The sequence below is a fragment of the Oncorhynchus keta genome, chromosome 35, assembly GCF_023373465.1.
Source record: "Oncorhynchus keta strain PuntledgeMale-10-30-2019 chromosome 35, Oket_V2, whole genome shotgun sequence".
Classification (NCBI taxonomy): Eukaryota; Metazoa; Chordata; class Actinopteri; order Salmoniformes; family Salmonidae; genus Oncorhynchus; species Oncorhynchus keta.
In genome coordinates this window covers 55,703,766-55,722,563 of record NC_068455.1, presented here as the reverse complement: position 1 = coordinate 55,722,563, position 18,798 = coordinate 55,703,766, and the positions used below count along the sequence as shown (strand labels likewise).

Here is an 18,798-nt window from a genome sequence, read left to right as displayed (position 1 = left end):
TCCAAACACCGGGCAGTCTTTCGGAATGCAGGTTGCGGCTGAATAAAAAATGTAAAACGTTGGATATCCCCACTCTGACTGGATTCCAATAGGAATTAAGTCACTTTTCAAGCCAGCATAATGTGAGTTACAGGCCTGATGTGGCCTGTAAACCATGAGTTTCAGACCACTGAATTAAGGTTAAACTAGGCCCTTAAAATACAGCCTTATGAAATACATATTCTCTTGTCTTAAATACATGTATTTGAATGATTACATATTCACTTAGGATTTCACTAGGTGAAGGCCACAGGTCTGAAAATGAATGAATGCAACAACCATTTCTCTGTCACTGACAAACACAGTCATGGATGGTAACTCACTCACAATTCACTCGAAAGGCAAGGCACACTGAGAAATATGCAAATAAGGCTTTACACTAAGCAAAGTGTTAATTTAACACTGAAAAGTGTGGACCCATATAGACACTGGAACAGTGTGACATGAAACAGTCTGCGTTGATTTAACACTTGAGAATTTGCTGTGTGCTTTTTCACCTGTCAAGCCCACTCCATAGAACAGTTACGTCTGTGGGTTTATCAGTTTGCAAATGACAAAACAGCATGTAAACTTCATGTGCATAACATGCAATTGCAAAACAGAAAACATATGTTTGCAATTGTTATAAATGAGCAACATCCATTTGATGATAACCTAGGGCCAGGGATTTTTATTGCAAAAACACTTGATAGTACAAGATGTTCTTGCTCACTGTTTTCAATCACGAAATTGCACTTTGTTGTATCCTATAGACAGGTGGGAAACCAAGTAACCTCGATTCCCCCATAGTCTCTCCGGAGATCTGGTGTGTGAGGTTCAAGTGAATGGAATGGCAGGCGTGGGAACTGAATGTTATCTTGAATGTTACTTTGTTTCTCACACAAATGGATAGGAGGCCACAAAGTATCAAGTTCCATTTTCGGTGCCAACGAATTACCCGGATGCCAGATTTTCCCCTTGGTTCTGTGTCTGTCTCTCTACAGTTACTGTTGTTGTTGGACCTCCAGCTGCACCAGAGCAACTTCAGATGTTCCTAGGTTGAGCAAGAGAGGAGCTCATTAAAATGTCATTTGCAGGCCCTCCCGGGTGGCGCAGTCGTTAAGGGCGCTGTACTGCAGCGCCAGCTGTGCCACCAGAGACTCTGGGTTCCCGCCCAGGCTCTGTCGTAACCGGCCGCGACCGGGAGGTCCGTGGGGCAACGGGAGGTACGTGGCCTTGCGTCGTCCGGGTTAGGGAGGGTTTGGCCGGTAGGGATATCCTTGTCTCATCGCGCACCAGCGTCTCCTGTGGCGGGCTGCGCGCTAACCAAGGTTTCCAGGTGCACGGTGTTTCCTCCGACACGTTGGTGCGGCTGGCTTCCGGGTTGGATGCGCGCCGTGTTAAGAAGCAGTGCGGCTTGGTTGGGTTGTGTTTCGGAGGACGCATGGCTCTCGACCTTCGTCTCTCCCGAGCCCGTACGGGAGTTGTAGCGATGAGACAAGATAGTAGCTACTAAAAACAATTGGATACCACGAAATTGGGGAGAAAAAGGGCTAAAAAAAAATTATTCACGTGGTTTTAAATTGGACAACAAGCTGTTATGCTAATTGTTTATGCCTCCTTTTTTTTGCGCCTTTGACAATGGAACTTTTACTGCTTCTATAATGACGGAAGTACAATGTGCCATTGTGCCATTGTGCCACATCTGTTGCTGTCCCAACTAATGTGCTGATGTTTCGTTTACAGTCCTGTAAAATAGTGGGCGGTTAGGCACACAGGGGAACACACAGCACAGATCTAGGATCAGCTCACCCGACAGCAATCCTACACTCAACAATTTGAAGGCTTAAGTAACAAAACTGCCCTCAGATCAGCGCTATGTGTTATTCAGTAAGAAGGATTGGGGTGTCTGTGTGAGTCCGCAAGTTTACATTCCGGGGTCATTGTCTGCCTCTGTGGGGTGTTAGGCTGAACTGGCCATCAAATCACCTTCGTCTCTATGTCTCTCTCCACGGCAAGCTGACACTACCATGCTGCTCAGTCACCAATCACAAATCAATGCTGACGAGGGTCTAAGAACTTGTCAATGTCCGATAACTTCATTCAATACTGCATTTTCATTGCAGTTTATAATTGTGTTTCTTACAAATTGCAAATCGGTTCATTGTTCTGACAAGATCTGTGTCCCAGTCCCTCGAGTACCCTGAGCTGTTACATTAATCACCCATATAAAGCCGAAATCTACCGTAAACATATATATTTTTTAAACTTAACTTCAGATATGTTTTAAATTGAGAGAGAAAAAGGTAGGGGCTTTTAACAGTTGACTATATCCAGAAGCTCTTTGCACTACCATCCTCTCTGTGTGTGAGAGATCATACCTCCTATTTCTGTAAGATTTATGCTGCCTGTACAAGCAGTTCAACAGAATACTTCATAGCTTTGTTATCTGCAAGCAAAGCAAGTCTGGTCTTGCATAATTTCCCTCTGATTTAGATTTGGCATCACAATCTGCTCAGTGACAGTGCTGACCCCAAACAGCTCAAGAGAAATTTCCTTGTGCTTTTAAAAAAAAATATATTTTTAGATTGCTTAGATCCTCTTCATCTCGTGTTTAGCCTCGATATTTGCGGCCAATGTTTAATCTTCAGCTGGCATCGAGTACATAGTATGGTAGGCTTTGGTGAGGGTGTGTTATGGATTGATGAAGATGAAAGTCCACAGTTACCGACATTAAATCAGACAATTATACTCTGAATTCTCTCATACGACAATAAAAAAGGAGTTTTCTATTGAACTTTGGACAGGGAGGTATAACAGCAGGCAGTAATCATTTCCCTGCATATATTCTCTAACGCGGGGTGAGACCGTGAGTGTTTTCGACTGTGATGTGTCTGTCTGTTTCGGGTTCAGAGTGATGAGTTAGACTGAAGACAGCATCGCCCACCGCCCGTGCAGGGGAGTACAGTACGGCACAGGGATGTGTTGTGGTGGCGACGCGCTCGGGATCACACGGCTCCCGGGGGACGAGTGACGGGGACGGACGCTCTCTGTCGGTGGTGACGCTGCCAGGGTGGTTGTGTTCACAGGAAGGAGCTGACAGGGTGGGCGAACTGTGGGGAAGACGCTGTGTGTCTGTGTATGTGAGAGAGAGACTCAACCAGCTGTCACTGCAGACTCTTCCCGAGAGTCTGGGTTGGAAGAATAGCCACTTCTCAATTTAGACTCTTTGAAACGACAATGAAATAACAATGATCAATCAATGCCATTTATTTGACACGTCCCTTTCTACCATCAGCAGTTGTCACAATGTGCTTATAAAGACGCCCGGTCTAAACCACCAACGAGCAAACAATGCAGATGTTGAAGAAAAGTGGTTAGGAAAAACTCCCTAGAGAGGAATCCAGGCTCCGGGGGGAGGTCCTCTTCTGGCCGTGCCGGGTGGAGATTATGATAAATCACTCAAATAGGCCCAAAATATGAAGGTGACCTTCTAGATATATAGGAAGTTGACTTTGATACAGCAACATAAGAATAAATTGGAATTGGAGAAGAGTGAACATCTAAAAAAAACAAAGATCGAGACGATAGCGTCCCCTTAACCATTAAACCACTACCTTGATTTAAAAAGTGCTTTTTCCTTGAATGAATCTACCATTCTTCAAAAAGTCAGCCTGGGAAAGAGTGCCTTTTTGAGAGGGAGCTGAGCAAATTGATTGAAACTTTCTCCAAATTGGATGAGAAAGGTAGCGGCTTGGGCAAATGCAGTCTGAACAAAGAGTCCGTTTTCTCTGTCCAAACCCGCTTGGCTCCTCATCAATAAGACCTTAGATGACCCAGGCCACTTAGCATATACAGTAAGTGATAGTGAAATTGACTACTAGAGCAACATCCTGCAAGGATATAAACTAGCTAGAAACCTATCCAAACCTGGCCTCACCCAAGATTCAGTCGCAATTGTGTCGTTTTCTTTTCCTGCCAGTATTGTTGTTTTTAATCAGCCAATAATCAGTGACGGTTCTGATCCGTCTTTGTGCTAAGGCGTCAATCTCTGGAAAAACATTGGCTTAAACTGAGCCCTTGAATGACAATTTTGTAGTTTGAGGTGTTGAGGCGTTGTTAGTTTCTCACTCAATCACGGTCTTTCAGTCACTGCCATCAAGTCCGCATAAAGCCAGCAGGGAATGTTGTTTTAATTTCCTACCAGTATTGCCGTTTGTCGGCATATCGTCTTTGTGATGCTTCTGATCTGCCTTTGATATGTCGTTCAACCCTGGATAAACATTGGCTTTGACTGAGTGCTTGAGTAACAATTTGAAGTATGAGCTTCTCACTGTCATCGAGGGAGCGCGGGGGAGGGAGAGGGTGTCACTCACTCACTCACTCACTCACTCACTCACTCACTCACTCACTCACTCACTCACTCACTCCAATCAGACCAGAGACCACACTCCAATTCAGCTCTTTAGCTGTGGCCAACTCTCGATTGCTTCCATCCCCGTCCAGTCAGCCATTGTGAATCTCTCCTCTCCAGCTTCTTCTAAACGACTGTGACTCACCCTCAGGCCAGTTGTCACGACAAAAAAAAAACAAGAAGCAGGGAAATGTGTAATAGCTGTGTGTGGTGTGCATGCTTGTTAGGCTACGTTTTCACGGGAAGCCCAATTATTGGCAAAAGAGCTGAAAGATTAGAGTTGGGCTGCCTGTACACTTGTGCATGTGACCGTGTGTGTGTGTGTAAGCAAACAACCCTCGCTGGTTCTCTTTAACAAAGTACAGCATTATTGCACTGGAAGAAAGGAAACATGTCCCCCTCTTCCCTTTCACCTCCTGGACATCCTATTCCCATCTGTTGCTCCCGTTCACAACTATAAATACCATACCTCCCCTAAAAACGGACCAAGAACACAAACCTCTAATTACTTCCCGATGTGTTCAGGAGTGCTATTGGCTACGTTCTTGAACATCCCCCTGAAAGTCAAAGCCTCATCATGAATAAATGCAGTTACAAGGTGCACTATATATACGAAAGTATGTGGACACCCCTTTCAAATGAGTGGATTTGGCTATTTCAGCCACACCTATTGCTGACAGATGTATAAAATTGAGCACAGAGCCATGCAATCTCCATAGGAAATAACATTGGCAGTAGAATGGCCTTACTGAAGAGCTCAGTGACTTTCTACGTGGCATAGGATGCCTACCTTCCAACAAGTCAGTTTATCATATTTCTGCCTTGCTAGAGCTGCCCCGGTCAACTGTAAGTGCTATTATTGTGAAGTGGAAATGTCTAGGCGCAACAATGGCTTAGCCACGAAGCGGTAGGCCACACAAGCTCACAGAACGGGAACGCTGAGTGCCTGTCCTCAGTTCCAACACTACTACCGAGTTCCAAACTGCCTCTGGAACCAACGTCAGCGCAATAACTGTTGGAGCTTCATGAAATGGGTTTCCACGGCAGAGCAGCTGCACACAAGCCTAAGATCACCATGCGCAATGCCAAGCGTCGGCTGGAGTGGTGTAAAACTCGCCGCCATTGGACTCTGGAGCAGTGGAAACTCGTTCTCTGGAGTGATGAATCACGCTTCACCATCTAGCAGTCTGAGAGACAAATCTGGGTTTGGCAGATGCCAGGAGAATGCTACTTGCCCCAATGCATATAGAGCCAACTGTAAAGTTTGGTGGAGGAGGAATAATGGTCTGGGGCTGTTTTCATGGTTTGGGCTGCACAACCCCATCGAACACATTTGGGATGAACTGTAACTCCAACTGCAAGCCAGGCCTAATCGCCCAATATCAGTACCCAATGTCACTAATGCCTTCACAGAAGAGTGGAGGTTGTTATAGCAGCAAAGGGGGACCAATTCCATGTTAATGCCTATGATTTTGGAATGAGATGTTTGACGTGTAGGTTTCTACATACTTTTGGTCATGTAGTATATCTTACAGTAACTCTCCTTTGTGAGTGCAGACCTACCTAGAGCAATGCAATCTGGGACTGCAAGTGCCCAACTGTACCTTTTGTACATGCCAACTGTACCTGCAAGTGCCCAACCTGGCCCAACTGTATCCTTTAAAAAATGGCTAAGGTCTCTCACTCAATTGTTATGGTGAAGACGTTATAGGTACCATACCGGCACACCCACTGGTTGCTGTAGGAGTGTTATGGCAGAGACTGTTTTCCATGAAAAATGTACACCGAACACTAGCTTTTATAGGTACATGTATTGAAATGGAGCTCTTTATTATCGGTTTCATTAGTGGTGGCAGTTTTAATGGTTAGCATTAGCAACAGCAGCTGTAGGGCTACCAGGAGAGGGCTAATATTGCAAGACTAACCTCACATACAGTATATTGGCATTCATGCAATTGCTCAAAGATTCTGCCCACGTTCTTGGCTACATCTTTCTTACCCCCCTATGACTCAGAAGCCATGTTTGCTTAGATCAGACCTGTGATTATTGGCATGAAATACTAGTATGGCTCCTTTCACAACAGATAGTGCACTATCATTATCTTTAATATCTGTGTTCATTGAAATAGATTAACGATAATGTTCAAAGCCCTTTGATTCAGAGGTGCAGGCCCACACAATCTGAGGTTAATCAAGACACACTCTACCTTATACACACACTGTCATACAATGTTTGTCCTGTGCAAAGTTTACATCATTCATTTGTGTATGAAGTTAAGCCCCTTTCCTGCAGAAACGCTGGGGTTGTGGGAGTGTTGTTGCCTCATGAGATTGTTTCTGAACATGTGTGTGTGTGTGTGTGTGTGTGTGTGTGTGTGTTAATGGTGCGTGGGTCAGCTGTTCTTTTTATTTTGTTTTTTCTCTTCATCCGCCCCGCAATAGCTGATAACCCATCCGCAACTGCCCGACTATACCGTGGATTCAGAAGGGGTTCAGACCCCTTGACTTTCTCCACATTTTGTTACAATACAGCCTTATTCTAAAATGGATTAGATAGTCCCCCCCATCAAGCTACACACATTACCCCATAATGACAAAGCAAAAACAGGTTTTTAGACATTTTTTGCAAACGTTTTAAAAAATAAACAGAAATATCACATTTACATTAGTCTTCAGACACTTTACTCAGTACTTTGTTGAAGCACCTTCGGCAGCAATTACAGCCTCGAGTCGTCTTGGGTATGACCCTACAAGCTTTGCACACCTGTATTTGGGGAGTTTTTCCCATTCTACTCAGCAGATCCTCTCAAGCTCTGTAAGGTTGTATGGGGAGATTCGCTGCACAGGTATTTTTAGGTCTCTCCAGAGATGTTCGATCAGGTTCAAGTCCGGGCTCTGGCTGGGCCACTCAACAAAGCCACTCCTGCGTTGTCTGGGCTGTGTGCTTCGGGTTGTTGTCCTTTAGGAAGGTGAACCGTCGCCCCAGTCTGAGGTCCTGAGCGCTCTGGACCAGGTTTTCATCAAGATTCTCTCTGTACGTTGCTCCGTTCATCTTTCCCTCAATCCTGACTAGTCTTCCAGTCCCTGCCACTGAAAAACATCCCCACAGCATGATGCTTCACCGTAGGGATGGTGCAAGGTTTCGTCCAGACGTGACACTTGAGAGTTCTTTAAGTGCCTTTTGGCAAACTGCAAGTGGGCTGTCATGTGCTTTTTACTGAGGAGTGGCTTCCGTCTCGTCACTCTACCATAAAGATGTGATTGGTGGAGTGCTGCAGAGATGGTTGTCCTTCTGGAAGGTTCTCCCATCTCCACATTTGAAAAAATGTATAAAAACGTGTTTTTGCGTTTTTAGAGGGGTATTGTGTGTAGATGGATTAAAGAATTGGTTTTATTCAGTCCATTTTAGAATAAGGCTGTAATGTAACAAAATGTGGGAAAGAGAGGCTTGTGTATACTCTCTGAATGCACCGTTTGTGATAGGCTAAAGTGAAAATCTGTGACCCGCACCCGACCCTAACCCACTAATATAGAAAATGTGCTGCAGGCCACAGTCAGAGACAGCGGAACGGGTTTTTGACAGGGGGTGCCGGATTTCTTTTGCCTGATTTAGATGTTACTGCTTATAATTTCAGACATTTTGGTAGGCAATTTTTTTGTTGTTGTTGTCAGCTTGTGTATAATTTAGGTACATGTTGCTTCTCTTCTGTCATTATATGTTACCCTAGAAGACCAAATAAACTCTTGCTCACCAAAGTAATGTCATAAATTGATGGAATGAATGCTTCAATTTAGTTGACATCGGTGAAGTTTTCTGTCATCTCTGCAGAGTGAAGAGATTTAGGGACCGGGGTGAAAATGCAATAGGTTAACTCAAAAAAATAATAAAAAATATAATAATAATAATAATTAAAAACTGTAAAGATTTTCTGTGCAAAATGTCCATATGACATCAATTTGACCGGTTGTAAATAGAAACATTTGAAAACGACCCAGACCCAACATGTTTCTGATAACATTTCAGTTTGGCTTGGATGTATATTTTTATGTGGTTGAAATACAATCAGCTTTCATGATACTAATAAAGATAGCACCTCTATATGAACAGAGGTTTGGTGCCACTTTACTTGGGGAGGACAGGCTCGTGGTTCTGGCTGGAGCAGAATCAGTGGAATGGTTTCAAACACATGCTTTGATGCCATTCCATTTGCTTTGTTCCAGCCATGATTATGAGCTGTCCTCCCCTCCAGTCTCTACTGATACAGACGGTATTTAACGGCACATTCGCATCCTCTCTCGAGTCCAAGTTTAGTCTACATTTTGTGTATCATCTTACTGCAAGAAATTCTTAATTTTGCAGGAGTTACTATATAGGCTCAGTTTCCATTTAACCCAGTAGGCTACAGTTCCCTTGACATGCCATGGGCCTATTTGAAGTCCCCGTCTTGTGACTGTCAAATTTGTATGGCGCCTCACAATCTTCACACTTTACAAAGCCTGCACTGCTACCATCATCTTTTACCACTTAGCCAAATCGTTCCCAAACATTAATTTTCCGGTCTTTCTTTTTATTTTCAACTCTCCTTTCGCAGCTTTTCTCTTATTTAATTCAACTCTGACATTGACCTTTGTGCCTCCGTGGTTCGACCTGACATTTTTCTGCTCGATCCCAAAAGTGATTGCCGTGTAGGCTATCTGGCGCCTGACGGTTATGCCCCAAAGCTTAGGTTTACGCACTAATGCCAGATAGCCTAAAATAATGAAATATAAATTGCACAAGAATGAGACATTTATGGACGTCTTAAGGTAGGCTATTCTTTTTATTCAATCCGCCACCCACTCGCCCTTCATCCACACAAAATCGAATGACCCTAAACCCTCCTGCCCTGCGACTATAACAGCGCGTGTGAGCGAGAACGCTCACTGTACACAGTCCATTGCGTTGTCTCTCCCGTACGTTTTTAATTACTTGGTTACATTTTTGGCCACAAGTTTTTGGGGGTTTTGTTTTGCTTAATGCTTCACGCACAGTTGATCAAGTCAGCTGAGATTTGCCAAAAGAGAGAGTTGGAAGGCTGGCTTTTGATTCTGGTTTAAAGCCAGCGGATTGGAGCAGATCCTAATTATTGTGTTACGATACAACTGAGTCCCATAAACCGTGTTAAGACACGTAAGCCCAATTCTGATATTTTTTTTCCACTAATTGGTCTTTTGACCAATCACATCTAATGTGAAACGAGCTGACCTTTTTCAGAACTGATCTGATTGGGCAAAAAAAAATCAGAATTAGGCTGCCTGTCTAAACTCGGCCATAGAGCCTCACAACCACATTGTTTAATCAAGACTCTGAGATTAGACTTCCTCGTTGCTTTAGGACTCTATTATCTGTAGGCTGCGGAGCATCTACTCTTCACAATGCTGGTGAATATCAACATTCCTTAGTGGACATTGTGCCCTACCTCAACCACTTGAGTCAGGTGTTTCCTATCCTTAATTAGAGTACAGTAGTCTTGCTCTCCCCGCTAAATTCTAAGACCTCTTCAAACACAAGTGTGTGTGAAGTCATGTTTTTGCCTGTGTATGTCATCATGACCAAGTTCATGGAGTTGAGAGAAGGAAAAAAAACAGTTTGCCTCTGATTTTACATTGAAAGTGTGGAATTTCCACTGGTGAGAATATATGTGTAATGTATCAAAACCATGGCATCGTGTCAAACACGCTGTTTTTAACCAGAGCCTTAGATATACAGTATATAGCTATGGTTCTAAAGTATAGACCTAAAAGAATCCAAAAAGCTTCTACTACTGTAATGTTAATATAACTGGAAGATATCTCTTTAGCGTCATTCTCTCATTTCCTTAATATTATACTGGGTGAAATGTCACTGTATTCTTCCATTGCTGTTGTTGTTCTGTCTCTGTGGTGTGTGTGTGTGTGTGTGTGTCCAGTGAGCGGCCTGGCTCTGCACACGGTTGGCCAAGTCCGTCTGAACACAGACAGCAGACAGAGACTCCCTCCCAGCAAGCCTCAAAGACCCCATTGTGTGTGTGGAGTGGAGTCATGGTTCTGGTCCAGAGATTGAGTGTGTGGGTGTATCGAATGAAGGCATCACTGGAATCCGTCTGTCTCTGAAAAGCCAAACAGTCTTGTCAGGCCTTAAGGCGAGGGATATATTCGTACTTTCAAGCCGATAAGCCAGACTGGTTCTCCTCTTGGGAGGACTTGCATGTTTGCTTGGCCACTGCATTCTTACCCAACCGTTTAAAGTGTCGTTTTTTGCCTTACGAGCTAAGCAAGGCGAAACAGTCAAGTGGCTTTAGACGTTCTTAAGAAACGCCTCGCCGAGTGCTCAGTAGTAAGTGGGTGAGAGGCACTCAGTCAGAACCACTCCTCTCCTCAATCCTCCAAAGGGAATAAGCCCACTTGCATTATAAATACTTATTATCAACAACAATGACTGTTAGACGACCGCTTGACTGCTACAGTGCTTGTGTCAGCATGAGGATTTGAGTAGTAGCATAGGCTATATCACCTGCAGTGACGGTAGGTAAAGGGTTTTAAGAAGGAAGGGACAGTAACAATCTGTGAGTCACTTTAACACAATAAAGGAAACGATAAGCTCCCCAACTTGGATATGATGCATGGGAAGGCCTGGGGGAGGAGGAATAGGAGGTGGAGAAAGAGAGGAAGACTGTGGCAGTATTCCGAGTTGACGTTAACCGACAGTCGTGAACGGACTTTGGAGAACGGAAGCCACACCCACTGGATGCCAGTTTGGCCCGGTATCAGTCATTGCATCACATGAACCCGCTGTGCCAGATTCTCAAGGTATATTAGCCTCTTCAACCCAGTAGTTCGCAGAGCTGTTAAGGCATGTTTGGAACATGATTCATGGTGATACACCCCTGTGGTCGGTTTTCCTTTCATCCCACAGAAACACTGTTTTTTTAAAAGTGCATCATCAAGGTTCTTACAGATCCATATGCATGATACAGAATACGCAGGCTATGTAATTCAAAACCACCATGCACATTGACATGTCAGGTGACCTATAGATGACTCTGTACTTGTTAAATCAATTCAAACGTTATTTTCATAGAACGTTTTACAAAAGTAGACCTGGAGAATCTATTTATCCATGATCAGGTTCTTAATCAATCAGACGACTTAATCTTTCCCCCGACCCAGGGAGACATGACAGTTTTATTGGACTGCGTGGTCATTGGTCGGTATGGTTACCATAGCAACATGTGTCCAATTTAGGGAGGAGGAAGTATTTCATAAAGTGATAGAAGAAGCAGGGGATTTTCCAACCGGGAACTGTAGACACACACACACACACAAGCGTTTGTTTTACAATTGATGCCCATTCAAAATCCTATTTTCCCTAACTCCCTAACCCTAATTATAACCCTAAACCTAATCCCTAAACCTAAAATAGCATTTTTTTCCTTGTGGGAACCAGTGAAATTGTGGGGACTGGCAAAATGTCCCCACAAATTGTCCTTGTTTTACTATTCTTGTGAGGACTTCTGATCCTCGCAAGGATAGTAAAAACACACACACACACACACACACACACACACACACACACACACTGACACACAATAGAACAAATGTTGCCAACCAAAGCAGGAAGTTGTGTAGGCTGCAAAGAAGAAAAAAAGAGAGAAAAAAAGCTGCAGTTGGCTCAGGGTCTGATCATTAGTCACATGACATGTGGATTGCGACACCCTGGAATGCCTTCTGTCTCCCTTTCACCTCTGAGGAAATCAGTTGGAAATGTAAACATACAGGATGATAGAATAGATCTAATCCCAACATGTTGTACACACAGAGAAAGTGTACATCTGTGGTGATTGATTGATAGCCCAACAGATTGAAATCCATTCATTCAACACAACCTGATGATAAACAAGTCTTTCCGACTGCCATGTCTCAGGAAATTCGCAGGAAACGTGGACATAGACAGAATTTATAATGGAAAAGGCCCGAGACGCTCTTACTTTAGAGAAAGTAAGTCTGCGGACACTTAACAACCATTTGAGCTAAACCTTGTTCCCTAAACACACCCTGATGATAAACAATTAGAACATTCCACTCCTTTTTGCGAGGCTGCCCCATGAAATGGCAAACGGTTGAGAGAACCAGAAACACATGCGCTTAGCTCCTTTTCTCCTAATAACGGCAATGGTCTTCTGCCTTCTTTATTTTTTATTTAAAAAATGGGACTCGATTCAGTCAGTAAGCAGCATCAAAGCCTCGTGATATTGAAGTGAAATAAACCATTTCTCTCCAAACTCATCGACACTTTCATCTTCTCCTTCTTAAGTTAGAAAACAGTGCTGGACGGGCACGTTAATGTTGGCTTCACAGGCCCACCTTCATGGACAATGTGTGTCCTGTCTCTTTTGAGGAAGATGTGTGGGCTGTTAGCAGTATTTACAACACTCACTGCGGTCATGTCTAAGTGTGCCCATCTTTTTGAAGTTCTCCCTTCTCTACAGTTCTTTCACGGTATTCCGCGTACGCATTGCTACTGATTGGTTTATACCACTTCTGTGGGAGTTACAATGGCATGACATCATGGAGTTGGATATAGGCTCCTCATTGGTTGTCCTAGTCCGTACTTAGCATTTACCAATGGTTCCATCTAGTTCCATACCATCTCCTGATTGGTTGTCTTGGTCCACCTGCACAGATGATGTGTCGGCAGGCAGCAGCGCCGAGTACCCAGACCGGGTGTCCGTGATGGAAGGGCGCCTTCAGTTGCAGGAGAACGAGATCACTCTGCTCAAGTCGTCACTGGCCGACGCGCTGCGCAGGCTCCGCCTCCACGACCAGCTGATCCCCCTGCTCAAACAGCAGCTCATCGCAGGTGGGTGGCCAACCATCACACCGTAGATCAGATCGCGGTCTTAAACGACTTGGTTTGACTAATGTCAAACAGTCTACAGTACCCGAAGCCAATAGAATATAATCTAATAAAATAGAATGTTATCCCATCCCTATGACCATTGTCTTATGCTTCAATGCCATGTCCATCCTCAATGTGTGTGATTGTATGTGACCTCAGTGAACCCTGCAGCGGCCCGTGTCCTGAACCAAGTCTTCTGCTCTGATGGTTTCTCCAGCTCCCGTAAACTGTCGTCCAGCTCAGCCCTGGATGGCTCCCGCCACCCTGCCACCAGGTACTGTACCAGCACAGAGGGACTGTGTGGGTAGGAGAGACTTATATAAAGATATGGCTCTTTGATTATCAACGTGTGTAAATAGGGCATCGTTTGTTCAGTCAAGACATTGGGACTTAGTGACCAGAATGTGGATTTCTAGCTGTCAACTTGAATGGTAAAGTCTTATTGGATTCATTTTGATATTGTATGATGTTTTCTACTTGTTGATCTCAACTCTACACTGTGTGTGTCTCTAGCCAAGTGGGAAACAACATTGAAGGTGAGAATGGTCACTATGGGGACAATGGAACCCTAGCCCCTATGTGTAAGGCCCCTACATATGATCGGGCTACCCAAACAGAGCTCACCCCGCTGGGGCAGGACCAGGGGCTAGACAGGGTCCCCCTGGCTCTCACCAGTGACATCCAGAGCCTCTCCCTGGAAGATGCCCTCCCCAAGGGTATCTCTCTGACTGAGGGGTCCCAGGCCAAGCTCCTCCGCATCCAGGGGCTTGAAGAGGAGGATGAGGAAGTGGAGAAGGAAAAGGACCTGAGCAGGACGTCTTCTGTAGAGGAGCCCATCCACCCCACCACCATCAGGAGCCTCCAGAGAGAGGACCTCCAGGACCCCAATGGCTCCACGGAGAGCCTGAGTTCAGCCCGCCAGACCCCAATCTCGGGGTCCCCAGTCCCCCCTAAGGACCTGCCCCCCAGCCCCCGGAGCGGACCTCTCTCCACTATCCTGGAGGGCCAGAATAAACCCTTGTGCGTTATCGTCTCCTTCTCCTCTTCTCTATTCCTGCCTGATTGCATGGCTTTTGGGGATAAATCTCCTATTCTCTATGCTTGCGTTTCTACAGACCCCCAGTGTCAAAACTCTAATCTATGAATCAGTTTGCGGTAGACTGTTGACTGGGGAGTATACATTACGTTCTCTCTCCCGCTGGATCCGGCTGCTGTGTTATTTTTCCATGTGTTTGAGCCGGGGGCTAAATAAGGGTGATTGGGAACATAAGGCTCTGTGTCCTCATAATGACAGCGCTCATCGTATGCTGAGTGACACGTCCTTGAGAGGCAACACACACACACACACACACACACAGAATCAAGCGCAGTGGAAAAGGTGTTAAGGGTCATGTGGCTCAGCCCTGTGTATACAATAGCAGTGAATGCTGGGATAAGCTGGGGGGGCCATGTCAACACCTCTTTGATGTGGGGATCTAGAATACACCGTTTCAAAATGGCCACGTTGTCCAAGCAGCAGCCGTTTCAGCGTATATCTATAAAAATGAATAAAACACAGTCTAGTTATGTCTCGGAACAAAACTTGATCTTAGCCCAAAGAAGTGGTAGCCTAGTTATGCGTGTCAGATGAGTAGTGGCCAGAGTTTATTTTTTATTTTTTTAATGTTCTCCCGTCAATATGATCTGATCAGGAAAAACTCTGGACCATAGTTAAACTCCATGCCCTACAGATAAGACATTGAATCAATGTTTAAGGGTTGCGTTCAGAACAACTGGGGTTTGCCGTGAAACACAACGTTGAGTAGTTCACACGGTGTAACAATAACACTGGGCTTGTGTTCATGAATCCACACTAACCTGATGATCAAACCTGAGCGTCACCCTTTAACCCTTTAACAAAGTTCTCCTCCTTCAAGCAGGGATTGATTCCGCATGATTTCCTGCATGTGGACATTTCAATGGGGGCTTTTCATTGGTAGATTTTTGTTGTTGTTGCTGCTGCATGCCGCTCCATAATCACAAAATAATTGCTACATTATTCCTCTGATTTGTGTGTGTGTGTGTGTGTGTGTGTGTGTGTGTGTGTGTTGATGTTTTGTTTGCTAGTTATGACTTGGAAGAGGCCTATTTCAGATTGATAGCACATGTTTTAGGTTGCTCTATCATGCCACACCATGAGAGCCACCGGTACTATGGATTGGAAGTCTTAAGTTATGAAGTACTTTTATCCAGATCCAAACCATGAATATGAACTAGGCTATTCAGTTCCATTACATACTTAGACACAAATGCTGTCTACATAATGTACCTAGTGTGTGTGTATAATCAGTAGGAGCCACAGGCTTCAGGGGAAGGGAGTCAGCTGGGTTTCACTTCCTAGTTTTACTTCCTGTTACATACCTCGAACATCCCTGTCACATGACGAGGGCAATTTCCTCTGATTATTGAGCACATCGTCAGGAAAATGGTTGTGGCTTACAGGAAAATTCTGGCCCGTCATAGAATACACATAGAATACACATAGAATACACATATAATACACGTTGAAACACACACATTCATAGTTCATCTGAGCGTGTGTGTGCATGTCTCTGCGCAAGTATGTGTTTGTGTCCCCAAGTTTGGTTGTCTGTCTCAAACCCTGCACATAAATCCTCTTACACAGACTCCCTATCCTCATTGTCCAGAGTTCGCAGGAACAGTGAGAAACTGGCAAAGGACCCCCAGGAGAAGACCAAGAAGCGGTTGGACAAAAAGGCAGCTTCTTCGGCCAACCTCCTCACCCGATCCCCCAGTCTGGAGAGGTGAGAGAAGGCCCATCTGATCCATCAGCAAGATCCGCTTTCAAACTCATCGCCACATCTCATTTTCCTACGGCCGCAGAAACACATTTCACTGAATAGTCACTCATTGGAAAACAAGTGCCCTTTTATTCTAGTATAATAGAATTCCTTTCCTTTTGAGAAGTCTCAGGACTTCCCAATTTGTGTAAAGACTGTATAATATAACGGTTGGTCCAAGTGTCTGAAAGAGTCTCTTGGATATAATGTCTTAACAGTTACGGTTGTTTTTCTTTTCTCACAGCCGGACCAAAGATCTCATCGCCAGTGCAGGTAATGTATATCCAACAACGCTACTCTCTCCAGACTCTCTACAAAGTTTTATCCAACCATAGTCTCTATATTGGCTTAAATGACTCGCAGACAGACTGCAGGCCAGATCTGGATAGGATGAATAGCCCATACGTACATAACAGCTCCAGCTAACCTGTGTTTTACTCTACCTATTATTAAATGTGTCCATAACCTCCATTTAGCGGGCCTGTAAATGCTTAAACATAGTTATAGGCTGAAAGGCTATCTCATTTTTGGTGTGTTAACTTCCCATTCTTTAGTTGGGGACACGAAACTGCATACTAGATGTCAAAGATAGTGGCTTTTATGAGCGTTGGCTTGAAGTCTGGTTTAGCTTTATAATGGGGACTCATTCCTAAACCAGAGCGAGTTAAGAGGACATTCCCTCTTTGATTGTTTCTGTGTTTTTACCAGTTAGACCTAATGGGGATTCAATTGGCGGAAAATCGGTTTGATGCGCCCATCCGATTAGCATAATAGTCTGTAAATTTGATCAGTGAGCCACAAGACAAGGGGTTTCTACTAGACAAAGGGTGCATGGAGTGAGCCTCACAAGAGCTTATGTCTGTATATACTAAGAGCGTACTGCAACAACAACAATATTACTACTACTAATACTCTACACATTATAATAATGACCGTCGTAAAAAGTGACTGGCCACTGGACGTTGCATCCATCCTCTAGTCGTCTCTAGGCTCAAAGGTCACTTAGAGTCCACCACAGTCCATCCAACTGCCACAAACTAAAATAAGCCTGGTCAGAAATATCCCTCATCATCACAGAGAAACTTTTTTACACTTGCGTGTTTATGAGGCAGCACGGCAGCCATTCCTGATGTTAAACACAGAGTGTCTGTTTAGTGGCCCGCCACTCCGTTCTGGGTTGGGACGCTCCCATTGGAGTCTCCCTGGAAAGCCATCCATTGTGGTTAACCATGCTGCCGCAGCACTCCGAAACTCCTGACGGAATGATGGATGACTGTTTCACCCGAGAAGGACAGTTTTCAAAAAAATATAGCATTTTTCTCTTTCTGTGAGAAAGGGCTAGATGTATTCCCGTTTTTTTTCACTGTCTCTCCGAGCTGGCCCGGGACAGGTCTGCCTGAATTCAACACGAGTTAGGTCATTTCTGCAACTGGCTCTTCTGCATCGTGAGAGTAGTAAAAGTGTAACCAGGTCTTTAAAAAAAAAATTGAACTCACTATATCCTAACTGAATGTCCATACTTGGAAATGTGAATGGCAATAGTGTGGAAATACCTCTACATTTTAAACCAATCAAAATCTGTCATTGATTTGATTCGACGGGGTCCAGGAACAGTATGAAGCAGGCCTATGGGAAAATTCCATGTAGTGTCACCATGACTAATAAAAGAGCTAGATAATAACTTACAGTCAGTTCAACTGTACCGACTTTCCCTCCCATGCTCCTTCAACCTGTGGCGTGGGCCCTGCATAACAACCTTTTCAAAGTGAGACATGCAGATGGGTCAAGCCCCTTTTTTCTCACCAGAAACATCCCAAACCAGAACCTTCCACAACACGGGTAAAAAAAACAAACGACAACAACAACCTCTCCACTCCCCGACCTTTTTAAATCGGAGTGTGAGACGTTATTGGTCCCAGATTGCAGTCCGTTTCAAGAGGAGATTCACCTGGTTATTGAGCAGGTATATACAGGATGCTTTAAGCTAGGACCCGACTCAGACAATCCCTCTTCTTCCACCTCCCTAAAACATTATGTTATGTTCTCCGTCAAACATTTTGATGTTTATTTTTTGGGGGGATTTGACCAACAATTGCGCGTCCCACAGTTTGGGAACCACTGGTTTAGGTGACCAGGCCTGATGTTGGAAAACCACCCCACTGGTTTGCTCATAGATCACATTCGAGCGGCTCTGAAACTGGTCCCAGTGGATCCGTAATGTCAGAGCAGGATCTGCTCTGCTGCAATCGGCTGTGATTTTAGTTCTACTCGGATCCCTGTGTTTATTTGTCTCTTCCTCTCCTCTCATAGGTTCTCCCGGATCGAGACGAGGAACCCAAGGTACGAGACATCATAGAGGATGTTACGTGTTAACTGTTATGTCATTCAACTACATGCAGGTCTGAGACTTGGGCTTGAGATTCATACAGGTTAATGGCACTGCACTGTTGACTTAACATTATTGGATGAATTAGGATCTAAATGTTGTTTGTGGTGTAGATATTGTAGCATCACCAGGGCTTTGGTTGAAGATAGGTTTGTGAAAGTTCCTATTGAATCATGGTAGCAATTGGAGATGTACAAATATCAAATCAAATGTATTTGTCACA

The 18,798-nt window shown here is 44.4% G+C and overlaps 1 protein-coding gene across 5 annotated transcripts in view; it reads left to right on the top strand.

The window, feature by feature from the left end:
• Window positions 1-18,798, top strand: part of LOC118368651 (echinoderm microtubule-associated protein-like 3) — a 31,056-nt gene that overhangs the window by 2,136 nt on the left and 10,122 nt on the right. For 2 of the 5 annotated variants that reach the window (XM_035752919.2, XM_052497135.1), the window contains exons 3-8: window positions 13,134-13,310; window positions 13,509-13,623; window positions 13,863-14,369; window positions 16,037-16,153; window positions 16,434-16,462; window positions 18,500-18,529. In XM_035752919.2, the coding sequence (XP_035608812.1) occupies window positions 13,134-13,310; window positions 13,509-13,623; window positions 13,863-14,369; window positions 16,037-16,153; window positions 16,434-16,462; window positions 18,500-18,529 (975 nt within the window). Of the gene's footprint in view, window positions 1-13,133; window positions 13,311-13,508; window positions 13,624-13,862; window positions 14,370-16,036; window positions 16,154-16,433; window positions 16,463-18,499; window positions 18,530-18,798 lie in introns of those variants that run through there. The other 3 variants (XM_035752923.2, XM_052497136.1, XM_035752924.2) reach the window with 3 other exon arrangements.